General features: G+C 40.1%; 1 protein-coding gene across 2 annotated transcripts in view; it reads right to left on the bottom strand.

The window, feature by feature from the left end:
- The window catches only part of KIN (Kin17 DNA and RNA binding protein), a 22,670-nt gene extending 8,914 nt beyond the window's left edge, over positions 1–13,756 (bottom strand). For both annotated transcript variants that reach the window (XM_007656956.4, XM_001509470.5), the window contains exons 1-10: positions 13,574–13,756; positions 10,070–10,164; positions 8,251–8,294; positions 8,041–8,163; positions 7,004–7,185; positions 6,377–6,425; positions 6,100–6,160; positions 4,928–5,054; positions 3,041–3,091; positions 1,038–1,106 (exon numbers count right to left, since the gene is read on the bottom strand). In XM_007656956.4, coding sequence (XP_007655146.1) covers positions 1,038–1,106; positions 3,041–3,091; positions 4,928–5,054; positions 6,100–6,160; positions 6,377–6,425; positions 7,004–7,185; positions 8,041–8,163; positions 8,251–8,294; positions 10,070–10,164; positions 13,574–13,687 — 915 coding nt within the window. In that variant the 5' untranslated portion in view covers positions 13,688–13,756. The remainder of the gene's footprint in view (positions 1–1,037; positions 1,107–3,040; positions 3,092–4,927; positions 5,055–6,099; positions 6,161–6,376; positions 6,426–7,003; positions 7,186–8,040; positions 8,164–8,250; positions 8,295–10,069; positions 10,165–13,573) is intronic.

The following is a 13,756-nucleotide window of genomic DNA, read 5'->3' as shown; positions in this document are numbered from 1 at the left end:
TTCCTTTTATTCACCTACTCCTTCCACCAGGCCTCAGCTTGTATTCTTTTAGGTACTATGAGATGATTTTGAGAGGAATGTTTTTGACTCTCCAGTCTCCAACTCTTGCTCAAACTCTTCCTCCTGCCTGGGACCCCTTCCATCATCAAATCTGTCAGACCCTATCTTTCCCCATTCTCAGAGCCCTTCTAAAATCCTGCTTCCTCCAGGAAGACTTTGCTGCTTAGTTCTGCTTCCCTGCAAGTTATATCCTCCTAACTAACTCTTCTGCACTTTTAAGCTACCTTCACACTTATGTACTCAAAAAATAGATTTCTGAACAAACTGTCTTACATACTCTTCTACTTAAGCGCTTAATTCATCCACATATCCAGTTCATCCATTCTTCTTCCCATCCATAGTCACCTTGTGTCTGACTTTCCCACTAGACTGCAAGCTCCATGAGAGCAGAGATCATGTCTTCTAATTCTTCTTACTCTCCCACATACTTAATGAAGTGCTCTGTACACAGTAGGTGCTCAATAAATACTTATTGACTGATTGGGATAAAAACCAGGTAGCCGGACCAGGTAGCTTAAAATCAGCATCTTCCCTGGACCAAATCCCTAAGTGGGAAATGAGGGAGTCTCCGAGATGGTCTTTCTCCTCCCCTGCTTCCCACGAAAGCAACAGCTCCTTCTTGAGTATTCCTCTCATCCTCCTTCCTCAATCTGAGCGGGGGAGGACCTGAGGAGAATGGATCACTGAAAAGGCCATACCTCTATATGTTATACCCTGAAAGTTAGGGCATATAGGTGGAAGGTAGGATGAGTGTCTATGCAGACGGTTGACTAGGTAATAACTTATGGCTTATGACCCTGTATTAGTCTATCACAAAAAAAAAAACAGTTTGGAATCATTTGAACAATTCCAATATGTATCAAACAAAAGTCATTCAATTATTTTTCCATTTAAAGCACTAGATTTTAGGGAGGGGACTGTCTTAAATCCAACTAGCGATGCCATCCAAGTCACCTTCTTAAAGTTTCCCAAATTACCTTGATTACTGCTTTTTTCTTGTGATATTTCTCTCCAAGTCTTTTGGTCATAATTTTTACAACTATCTCCTGCAAAACAAAAAGAGATAAAATGTAAATAAAAAGCCCCTTGCCATGCTGGTCCTATATTTCTAATCACTTTCCATGACGGTATACTCTCAGAGAAACTGGCATGCTGTGCTATAGAATATCAGAAGCCTTCCTATTGATGGCAATTCAGAACTAGCTTCTAGTAGCAGGAAATTTACACGGTGACTCCTCTTTTCTTTCCTTCCTCTCCTCTCTGCTGTCTGCCTAATTGGTCACAACAAGCATGTTAACCTTAGAAATGGTTTTACTGCATTACTTTGATTTTCTGAAATCCTGGTCCTTTGCAAAGGCAGTCAACAGAAGCCTGCCTTAGCTCAGAAATACAAATCAGGGTCTTGCCTGCCCTACATCTCCAGTTGGAAATAAAAACAGCTTGAGAGATTCATTCACCCTTGACCTATGATCAGATGAGACAGATTATAGAAGTCCTGCTCTGGACTTGGAAAGGGTGAATCCCATCCTATTAAGATTTCAATATTTTTAATTGATGAAACTTTCTTACCATGTTGTTTATCAATCTTTGAATGAAAAAGAATTCTTCTACATCAACTTAGTTTTACTGGGAGTATTTTTTTCCCCTCTACTGAGAAATTTAATTCTAAAATTGGTAAATTTAAATTATTATATTTTAAAATATAAATGATATTTTATAAATTATTTATATTGTCTGTCTCCCTTTTTAGACCGAGCTCATTGTGGGCAGGGAATGTACCTACCAACTCTGTTCTACTGTATTCTCCCAAGTGCTTAGTACTCTGCACAGAGAAAGCATTCAAATACCACTGATGATGATGGTAGAGAAATCTGAGATAGTTTGTCCTTTGAGTCTTGATTTAAAGACGGTTTCTTCCAAGGTAGCAATGCTAATTGAATCATCTGCTTTACAGTATCGATGCCCTACTCAGCACTGGTTATTTCCTTTTAACAAAGCAAAGAGATGCTAAGAAGGCAAAAGTTTGCTATTAAATCACAGTCCTTAGGGAATAAGAAGCAAATTAAATGTCCCTGGTGAAGGGTGTGAAGGCTTGAAAGGCTTATTCAAAGAGCAAAATAAAGGATGAACAATTTTCATCATTCTGCTATGACTTTTAACAAGGCTGCCAACATAAGCAGTTTCTGTGACAACTGCTTTTCAAAGAAGAATGGAACAAGTATCTCAAAAAGACTGAAAATAGTTAACAGAGGATTAGAAGGGACACATGCTGATTCTCATCTTGTCACTACAATCACGACACTGATACAAGCACAATGAAAGTATTCTTTTTTTGGGGGGGGTGGAATTTTAAAGCCTACATTCTGAGGCTTAGGGATTGTGCTCGATCTTGTACACATCCCAAGGTGTAGCAAATGCAACTGCTTAGTAAATATAACAATAAGTGTTATTATTAATTACTGATAAAAAGGTCAGACTTGGCTCATGAAAATAAAATGGATGAGTTTTATGAATGGAAACCTCACAATTTGGGCTGCTCAAAACCAATGCATCAACAACTAAAATATACTTTTTCAGCTTGCAATTCAAACTCACTTTCTTATACAGAGCTCGTGAAGATGTTCTTAAATCACACCATCATTTTACAAAGTATTGGTACTTTCACTTTTATACTTTTACCCTTCAGTGTGTTAAAAAAAGTCACTGTTTTCAAGGGCTAAAGATGGAAAATATAATCCAGTCTTCAAAAAACAAAGATCTTCAATTAATAACATCCAATAGTAGATTTAACAACTGAAGAAATAGTATTTTAAATAAAGAATAACACTGCTGTACACAACAAACCTTAAATATTTAAAGCAACCAAAAATATTTTTATTTGTCAACTCTACTTGTCCAAATCACTTGAGATCATTTGAATTTAAGAGCTGTTGAATTCACAAACAAGTTACAGCATTACAAGCTCTTGATGGATACTTACAGGCTGCAGCCAATAATCTGTTCGAGAACTTTTTTTCTTTTCTTCCTCAAACTGAAAAACAAATATGCTATCCTACTTAATTTTATATCACTCAGGGGTCCCATTATTATTACTTCAGGTGTATTACTAATACATTATTACATGTGGACAACATGCAAGATACTGTATTGTTTGGGTGATTACATGAATATTAGCTAAAACAGGGACCTTGACCTAAAGGGGCTCACAATTTAAATAGGGGAGAATATTAAAATCAAACCAACAGAAAAATCAGGCTAAAATTTAACAGTATAAAAATACAAACAGTAAAGTATATACATGAAACACTAACAGAAAGGCGCACTCTTCATGCCAAACCATTTGCAATGGGAAACTGCCTCAACCTTCCCAACACTATAACTGTACCCACCCTCTGGTCCCAGGGTACTGGTTGTCTAAGGTGAGGCAGTGAGTTAAAGTTGGGATGCAACGAGGGCTTAAAGGTCTGGGAGGGGAAAGCCACAAGGGGTCGGGTCACATAATGGCAATTCTTTATCTCCCACACTAGTTTCAAATGGCCAAACGGACAGACCAGAGACATAAAGTTGGGCTTTTTGACATCGAGGTCTTTGGCTACCATGACTAACCCTCTTGTTTTGAGAAATGGCAGTGATTAGTACTTAGGCAAGATAGTGGGCCTATTCTCTTTTTTTACCATTTCCACTGACCACTTCCTCCCCTGAATCAGTTTTGCAAACTGCCTATTCCTTCATTTAATTCAACTGTATTTTCTAAGTGCCAGACTGCCATTTAAGTCTGGGTATTCAGTTGCCCAACCAGAAACACAGTACACTCATTTCTCATCTAACACAGGGATACTCAGGTTCTTGATGAAACCCAGGTTAATGATAATAATATTATAAAAATGTTACTTAAGTGCTTACGATGTGCCAAGCACTATACTAAGTGGCAGGACAGACACTCGATCATCAGGTCCCACATGGGGCTCACAGTCTAGATAGGAGGGAGAACAGGTATTGAGTCCCATTTTGCAGATAAGGGAACTGAGGCATGGAAAAGTTCAGTAACTTGCCCAAGGACACGCAGCAGGTTAAGTGACAGAGCTGGGATAGTAGGTGCTCCTTAACTCCCCTACTTGCATACACACAACCATTTCTTCCAACTCTATCACCAGAGAAGCAGCGTGGCTCACTGGAAAGAACACAGGCTTTGGAGTCAGAGGTCATGGGTTCGAACCCCGGCTCTGCCACTTGTCAGCTGTGTGACTGTGGGCAAGTCACTTCACTTCTCGTTGCCTCAGTTCCCTCATCTGTAAAATGGGGATTAAGACTGTGAGCCCCACGTGGGACAACCTGATTCCCCTGTGTCTACCCCAGCGCTTAGAACAGTGCTCGGCACATAGTAAGCGCTTAACAAATACCAACGTTATTATTATGGGTTCTGATCCCGGTTCCGCCACCTGTCGGCTGTGTGACTTTGGGCAAGTCACTTTACTTCTCGGTGCCTCAGTTACCTCATCTGTAAAATGGGGATTAAGACTATGAGCCTAACGTGGGACAACCTGATTACCCTGTATCTACCCCAGCGCTTAGAACAGTGCTCGGCACATAGTAAGCGCTTAAATACCAACATTATTATTACCAACTGTGGAACCAGATAGACAGGAACTGGCAGAATAAAGTTCCCTAATTCCCTAACAGAGTTCTATCCAAAAAGCCTAGTGAAAACCCATATTACAGAAGAATGGAGTGTACATTTCCCCACACTCACTGAGCTTTCCTCAACCACATGAAATACTTTCTTGGGGCTTTCAATGGTGCTGATGCAGGTCACAGGCAACTGGCTTGGACCTGATGAACACTGAACTCCCAGTTAAACCCGACGTACCTCCATAATCTCGTCAAGTGCAGATTTCTTCTTTTTCTCTTTTGACTGAGCTGAGCTATGGGAAGAATCTTTCCGTTTTGCTGATGCTGCACCCTTGACCATCTTCAATGCACTGGGCCCCAGGGAACTGTTGGAAATAATTTTAGAATTACAATCAATCACTGATATTTATCAAGCATGTACTAGATGCAAAACACTACGCTTAGTGCTTGAGAAATTGATTATGTATCTGGAACAGTCTTTAGGATAAAGTCAAAGTCACATAGTGGGCCAATGGCAAAGCTGGGATTTGAACGTGAGTGTCCTGACGTTCAGAGCATGGTTCTCCTGCTAGGCCATGCTGTCTCCCTTAGCTAGTTTACTCTCTAGATCTTGGCCTCTGTCTGATTCTTAACCTTCTTAGCTGTCTTCAGTACCCTCCTATTCCACCATGGAAATAAACACCAATCCTTGGGTCCAAGAACCTAAGCTGCATTAAGATAGGCCTATTTAAGAAATTATGCTGAGGTTTTAACAAAGGTTTTAACAAAATTTTTTAATCTATTTGCAAGATGACCTATATGCTCCCCCAGTCCTCATGGAAGAATTGTGGAAATATCAAATCTCATTGTTTTGGAATGAAAACCAGCAAGAAATAGCATGGCCTAGTGGATAGATCACAGGTCTGGGAATCAGAAGGACCTAGGCTCTAAACCTGGTTCTGCCACATCTGCTGTGTGACCTTGGCCAAGTCACTTAACTTCTCTGTGCCCCAGTTACCTCATCTGTAAAATGGGAATGAGGACTATGAGCCCTGTGTGGGACAGCGACTGTGTTCAGCCTCTGATTATCTTGCATTTACCCTACTGGTTAATACAGTGCCTGGCACATAGTAAGTGCTTAGGAAATACTACTTAAAAGAAAAAAAAGGAATTTACCAACATGACCACTGGGGATCTAGATCTATGTTACCACTAAATATAAAGACTCCTTTCACTGAAAAAGTCACCTTACTGCAGAGAGATCAAATAACTTTATACTTACATTGCAGTGATATAAACATAAAACCTGTACCAAAAGTTAAAAAACTCAATCAAAATGGGGATAAATGGACTTAAATAGCTCCTTCCCTTAAAATGCACACCTACTGAATGAGACACATTTTAGTGCAGATGTGCAAATGTTTATCTCACCTGGGTTTGGGAGTTGTTGATGATGATGAGGTGCTTGCTCCTTTATTCAAATTAAATGCAACTAGGTGAAAAATAAATAAAAAAAAGCAGGACAGGGTTACATCAATTAATGTGAAATTCAGCAAACGCAGTTAAATTTCTCACACAAACTGCCAGGAAACTATACCTTAGGGAAGGTTTAGGGAAATTTGTATATATTAAGGGTTGAAACTTTTCATTTACTTATATGCTTAATTTACAGAAAACAAAGCATTCACTTTTTAACACTATCATTTACCTTTCTCTTCTTCATTATCTCTATTTAATTCTGTAAAAACAGGGACTTCCTGGCAAAAAAAAAAAAGTTTCAAGGTGAAGATCCAACATGAAATTGATGTTAAGACCATACGGCAGGGCATTAGGTCTCTATTTTACCATCTCTAGGTTAGTAAACAAGTCTGGCATCATTCTAATTAGATTATGAATATTATCTCCCATCTTCCATGAAGGATTTTCTAATGAACATCATTTACTTAGATGGGGCCAATAAGTTGGACTCCACGGATGAAGGAGAGTTGATTTTTCTGATCCAGAGCCCTACCTCTTCTGCAGCTGCGTGGGTGACCCAGTTTGACTGATGGTCCAATTTAAATATCAGAGTAACAAACCACTTCCAGAGCCACAGGATCAGAATATATAATTCTATATCAAGTACTCTCAATGGCTCTTGTGGTGTGTCAGGTCTACCATAAGCTTCTCACAGCCAATTTTCTAAATCTAAAATTTCAGAGTGGGAAGTAGAATGGCAAGCAGAATGATTTACCTAAAAAATGGGCTATCAAAATTCAGTTAGATACTAAAATGCAGGAAATTTTGCTTCTGTAAACTCACTACTGGTGCTGTGAAGTGTTACATATTTTCCCACCTGCTCTTTTCCTTCTAAGCCTCTTCTCACTTGCTCTTCAATGAACTTGGCGGTCTTTTCTTCATCGTCGAGGTCCTGCTTCTTCTTCTTCTCTTGTTCCTGCTGTCGGCGGATAGTCTCAGGGTCTCTGTCAATGTACTGGATATACCACCCTTTGGGAGTCTCATCCACTTTGCATAAACCTTCAAAAGAAAATCCTTAAATTTATTATCAGAGTCCACTGAAAAAATTTAAAACATTTCATCACATTTAAGGAAGGAAAACATTTGCAAATATACAGTAACGGCAAAGGTGATGAAGAAATTTGAGGAATCAATCGAAGTGGGGAAATTTGTGTTTATTTTCATTATTACGCATATATCTTCTCGCTGACATTGTACAATTAAAGTAAAAGCTACAGTCACAACCCTTAAGGAGCTTAGTGAAAGAGACAAGTCATGCATAAAATAGACTTTTTTCATAATGCAACACAGACATAATATTTACCTCTTCTCACTTCTTTCCAAACTCCTCCTTCCCTGAAGTTTGGAGATGGAAAATGCCAAATACTCTGTTACCCCAATTTGGATGAAAATAAAAAGAAACTTCTCAAAAGTCAGGAAAATGGGTAAGTATTGTTCTCAGAGTCTTTTATTTTTGGTTTTTACTGTATTCTTTTTTCCCAGGGGAGTTGCGATTGTTCCAATAAAAACAAAATTATGGTGTCTGTGAAAGAGGGGATGCCTGGGTCCCCTTTTTTGGCTGAAATTAGAAAAAAAGTTACTTTTTGTAAAGCTGGGGATTTCCAGTTAAAATCAGTTTAAATGTAATATAAAAGACCCTCCCTAACTGGACACTCCAGTTTAGTGGTTATCTTTGTATGAGACATGTCTACTTCATTGGAGGATGTCACATTCCCCTCAGCAATGTGCCTCAGCTTGTTGGCCCCATTACATTTTTGGCTTTTGGCGCTAAGGCTCCAAATTATACCAATTCTCCATTCAGTGATGACACGCATCCATCATTCAAATAATGTATCTCTGTGGAAACGAAGTTACCTTCTCTGCCTAACCACTTGGTAAAATCCGTCAAAGTTTCCCACTGGGTAGCATTCATATGGATGTGCTCTCGATGACTGATATATTCATTATATACAATGTTGTTGTGGACTCGCTTAGTGCCTAAAGAAACAAATTAAACTGTAAAATTGTTTAGATTACAGAATTGCAATTAAAATGACCATGTAAGTAAAATCTAGGCATATTTACCAAATCGTCTTCTGAGAAGTTCTAAAAAGTCGTTTCGGAACTCCCTTGTGGAAGAGAGGAAAAAAAATAAACAATAGTGGGCCAAACCCATGCATGTGTCTATCATCACAATAACTTCTTTGCAAATTAAACAATCATATTAGACTATGAAATACTAATGATATTTACTGTGCGTTATATGAAATTTAGGGGGTGTTTGTTGTTCTTGCCCCAAACTGATAAAATCACGTAAAGGCCTAGAAGGAACCAGGGATGATTTTTCCATCCTCTGCTTCAGACAAGATTATATTTATACTATTCTTTGGTGAAACATCATCGTAGTGTACAGAGAATGTCTAAATCCAGAAAGGCAGTGTATCCTATTGGACAGGTCTGGGATCCAGAAGATGAGGATTCTGCAACTATTAAGTGACCTTAAGGAAGTCACCTAATCTTTCTGGGCCTCTCTTTCCTCAACTGAAAAGTGAAGATGTGAAATACCTTTCTCCCTCCCTCTACGACTGTGAACCCCAGGTGGGATGGGGTCTGTGTTCTATTTGATTTTCTTACGCCAAATAAGCACTTAATAAATGCTATAAGGTATTTAGGTACTCACTCCTAACCCGAAGTACCTTTGTATATGTCTTTTTATTCTACTGGTTCCTCCTACCTTGAATTTTAGTGTCCATCTCCCGTGCCAGTTTGTACTATCCTGAGGGCCAGGGATCAGGTTTATTCATTTCTATTGTATTCTCCCAAGTGCTTGGTAAAGTGCTCTACACAGAGCAAGAATTCAACAATATTACCGACTGATTGACAATAAAGAGCACTGCCTTCATGAGTTTCCACTGGTGAGGATGAAGCCTTTATTTCACTCCCTAGGAGCATATACAAAAGTGGTCAACATGCAATGGCAGTGACCTATAAAACAAGGATTGGTTTGAGGCACTTGGTTAAGCAGGATCACCACGTCACCAGAAATGAGCTATACAAGGCAGTGTAAATAGAGAACTGGAAGTAAAAAAAAGCATTTTACAGGGACTCAGATAATCCATGATTTGTATATGATGGGTCTAAAGAAAGTTATCAGATGAGTACAAACAATATCCTATCACAGCATCTATGTTTGAGACAAAAAGAGTATCCTGCCTGTGGGATTTTATGCCAAAAGGGAATGACGAGTAATGCAGAAGTTCATCGAGACAAAGAAGTGAAAAGATACATACCAGGAACTTGTTCAAAATGAAACATGAACAACATGCTTCTCCCTCGTAGCAATTCCTAACCTCACGCTAGTCTGCCAACACTCTGGCGATGGATCTTGGGATAGACCACCCCAGTCCCACTTTGCTGATAAATTCGTCTTGCACCTTTGGATTATCATTGTTCAAGTCCACTAAGAACGGATTACACGAGCAACGTTTTAAAAGCGCAACGGTTAGAAAGGTTGGTGATTAATTTCGTTGTGACAAGTTTTACAGCGTGTAGCGCACCACTGGAAAAAGTGAATTGCAGTTGTTGGAGACTACTCATATATGCTACCTATGAATACCTATTCTATAGCATTTTCATTGGTGGTATTTAATAAAAAAAAGAGAAGCTACTACTTTTCTATCTCTTGTCCACTTTCTGAGAAATTATTAAATGTAGAATTTTAAATACATGATCAAAAGATGACTTTCATCCCACAAATATATCAAATGAAGCAGTAATTAGATGTCACTTAGAAACAAGGTCCTATGTGGATTCAGGAAACAAAAACTTCCCATCAAAGGATATGTTAGGATATTTAAGTGAACATAATAAAACTATTCGATAAGAATGTTTTCCAGGTACTCACTCTGAAAAATAGTCCATAAACTGCTGAGGATCTTCTGAAGCCAAAAGTAGTTGCCTCTGATGAGACTCAGACATACAATGACATTTAAAGCCATTCTGAAAGCAGAAAAATATAAACAAATTATTTGATTCTGACAGGTCACTATAATGTGCTAGCCTTTGTGAAATAAATTAATCAATGGTATTTATGTACTGGAGAGGGGAGAGGCATTCGATTAGACTGTAAGCCCGTCAAACGGCAGGGACTGTCTCTATCTGTTGCCGACTTGTTCATCCCAAGCGCTTAGTACAGTGCTCTGCACATAGTAAGCGCTCAATAAATACTATTGAATGAATGAAAGGAGGCCGGGTGGTCAATGAGGAGGCAGAAGCTCCTCTTCCAGGGAGGCTTCCACAATTAATTTTTCTTTTTCCAGGTCATTTCCCCACTCTACTCCCAACTACCACCTCAGCATTTTTGTCCCTTCTTCACACGTCATCTGTAAAATGGGGATTAAGAGTGTGAGCCCTTAGTGGGACAGAGATTGTGTTCAACTTAACTTGTATTTACCCCAGGATTTAGAACAGTGTTCAGCACATAATAAGCACTTAACAAGTACCATAATTATTATCCTCTAGATTGTGAGCTAGTTGGCAGCAGGGATTGTCTCTCTTTATTGCTGCATGGCACTTTCCCAGGCACTTGGTCTAGTGCTCTGCACACAGTAAGCGCTCAATAAATCGACTGAATGAATGACAGGGACTGTGTCCAACCCGATTTGCTTGTATTCCTCCCCAGCGCTTAGTACAGTGCCTGGCACATAGTAAGTGCTTAACAAATACCATAACTATTATTACTTAGGCTGGGGGTCCTGGGCCTCCCAACAAAAACACGATGTCAGATTTTGAGAGGGTTGTTCTAAAAAATGAAGAGGGAAAGGAACAAAGGGAGACGAGGAAATTGACTCTCTGTCTCATTAAATGAAAGCAGCAGAGTGGCTCAATGGCAAGGGCCCAGGAGTCAGAGGTTGAGGGTTCGAATCCCACTTCTGCCACTTCTCAGCTATGTGGCTTTGGGCAAGTCGCTTCACTTCTCTGTGCCACTGTGACCTCATCTGTAATAGGCGGATTAAGACTATAAACATCACGTGGGATAACCTGATTACCTTGTATCTACCCCAGCACTTAGAGCAGTACTTGGCACATAGTAAGAGCTTAACAAATACTAGAGAAGCAGCGAGACTTCGTGGCAAGAGCACAGACTTGGGAGTCACCGGTCGTGGGTTCTAATCCCCACTGTGCCACTTGTCAGCTGAATGACCTTAGGCAAGTCACTTAACTTAACTTCCCTGGGCCTCATCTGTAAAACAGGGATTAAGACTGTGAGCCCCACTTGGGACAACCTATAATAATAATAATAATAATAATGTTGGTATTATGTGCCGAGCACTGTTCTAAGTGCTGGGGTAGACACAGGGAAATCAGGATGTCCCACGTGGGGTTCACAGTCTTAATCCCCATTTTTACAGATGAGGTAACTGAGGCACAGAGAAGTTAAGTGACTTGCCCATGGTCACACAGCTGACAAGTGGCAGAGCTGGGATTCGAACTCATGACCTCTGACTCCAAAGCCCGTGCTCTTTCCGCTGAGCCACGCTGCTTCTCTTGTATCTCCCCCAGCACTTAGAACAGTGCTTGGCACATAGTAAGCGCTTAACAAAATACCATCATTATTATTATTAAGATGGGGATGAAGACTGTGAGTCCCACTCGGGACAACCTGCTTCTCCTGGATCTCCCCCAGCGCTGAGAACAGTGCTTGGCACATAGTAAGCACTTGACAAATACCAACATCATCATTATAATTATTATATTATTAAAATGGGGATGAAGACGAGTCCCACTTGGGACAACCTGCTTCTCTTGTATCTCCCCACTCAGAACAGTGCTTGGCACATAGTAAGCGCTTAACAAATGCCAACATTATTATTTATTATTATTAAAATGGGGATGAAGACCGTGAGTCCCACTTCTCTTGTATCTCCCCACTTAGCACAGTGCTTGGCACATAGTAAGGGCTTAACAAATACCAACATTATTATTTATTATTATTATTAAAATGGGGATGAAGACTGTGAGTCCCACTTCTCTTGTATCTCCCCGCTTAGAACAGTGCTTGGCACATAGTGAGTGCTTAAAAAATACCAACATTATTATTATTATTAAAATGGGGATGAAGACTGTGAGTCCCACTTGGGACAACCTGTTTCTCTTGTATCTCCCTACTTACAACAGTGTTTGGCACATAGTAAGGGCTGAACAAATACCAACATTATTATTATTTATTATTATTATTATTAACATGGGGATGAAGACGACTGTGAGTCCCACTTGGGACAACCTGCTTCTCTTGTATCTCCCCACTTACAACAGTGTTTGGCACATAGTGAGCGCTTAACAAATACCCACATTATTTATTTTTATTATTATTATTATTAAAACAGAGATGAAGACTGTGAGTCCCACTTGGGACAACCTGTTTCTCTTGTATCTCCCCACTTACAACAGCGCTTGGCACATAGTGAGCGCTTAACAAATACCAACATTATTATTTATTATTATTATTAAAACGGGGATGAAGACTGTGAGTCCCACTTCAGACAACCTGCTTCTCTTGTATCTCCCCACTTACAACAGTGTTTGGCACATAGTAAGGGCTGAACAAATGCCAACATTATTATTATTTATTATTATTATTAACATGGGGATGAAGACTGTGAGTCCCACTTGGGACAACCTGCTTCTCTTGTATCTCCCCACTTACAACAGTGTTTGGCACATAGTGAGCGCTTAACAAATACCAACATTATTATTTATTATTATTATTAAAACGGGGATGAAGACTGTGAGTCCCACTTGAGACAACCTGCTTCTCTTGTATCTCCCCACTTACAACAGCGCTTGGCACATAGTGAGCGCTCAACAAATACCCACATTATTTATTTTTATTATTATTATTATTAAAACAGAGATGAAGACTGTGAGTCCCACTTGGGACAACCTGTTTCTCTTGTATCTCCCCACTTACAACAGCGCTTGGCACATAGTGAGCGCTTAACAAATACCAACATTATTATTAGTATTAAAACGGGGATGAAGACTGTGAGTCCCACTTGGGACAACCTGCTTCTCTTGTATCTCCCCACTTAGAACAGCGCTTAACAAATACCAACATTATTATTATTATTAAAATGAGGGTGAAGACTGTGAGTCCCACTTGGGACAACCTGCTTCTCTTGTATCTCCCCACTTAGAACAGCGCTTGGCAGATAGTGAGCGCTTAACAAATACCCACATTATTACTTATGATTATTATTAAAATGGGGATGAAGATGCCAGTTGGGACAAGCTGCTTCCCTTCTATCTCCCCCAGCGCTTGGCCCAGAGGAAGGGCTTCCCACATACCCCCGTCCTGATTATTATGAACGAGGCGGAGTGGCCCCGAGCTCCGGCCCCAGGCCCTCACCTCATCCCGACACTGTTTCTGGCACATCTGGCAATACCAGCGCAGCTTCTGGAGCCCCTTGGACTTGATGCGGTTGGCGATGGCCTTGGGCGTCAGAAAATCCGACTTGCCCATGGCGGCGGCGGCGGCGTCAACGACGACTTCGAAGGCCTCAGTCCCCGGATGTCCTGAGGAAGAAGGACG

This window comes from Ornithorhynchus anatinus, chromosome 13 (genome assembly GCF_004115215.2).
Source record: "Ornithorhynchus anatinus isolate Pmale09 chromosome 13, mOrnAna1.pri.v4, whole genome shotgun sequence".
Taxonomy (NCBI): Eukaryota; Metazoa; Chordata; class Mammalia; order Monotremata; family Ornithorhynchidae; genus Ornithorhynchus; species Ornithorhynchus anatinus.
The sequence above is the reverse complement of the archived record's forward strand: the minus strand, read 5'-3'. Positions and strand labels throughout refer to the sequence as shown.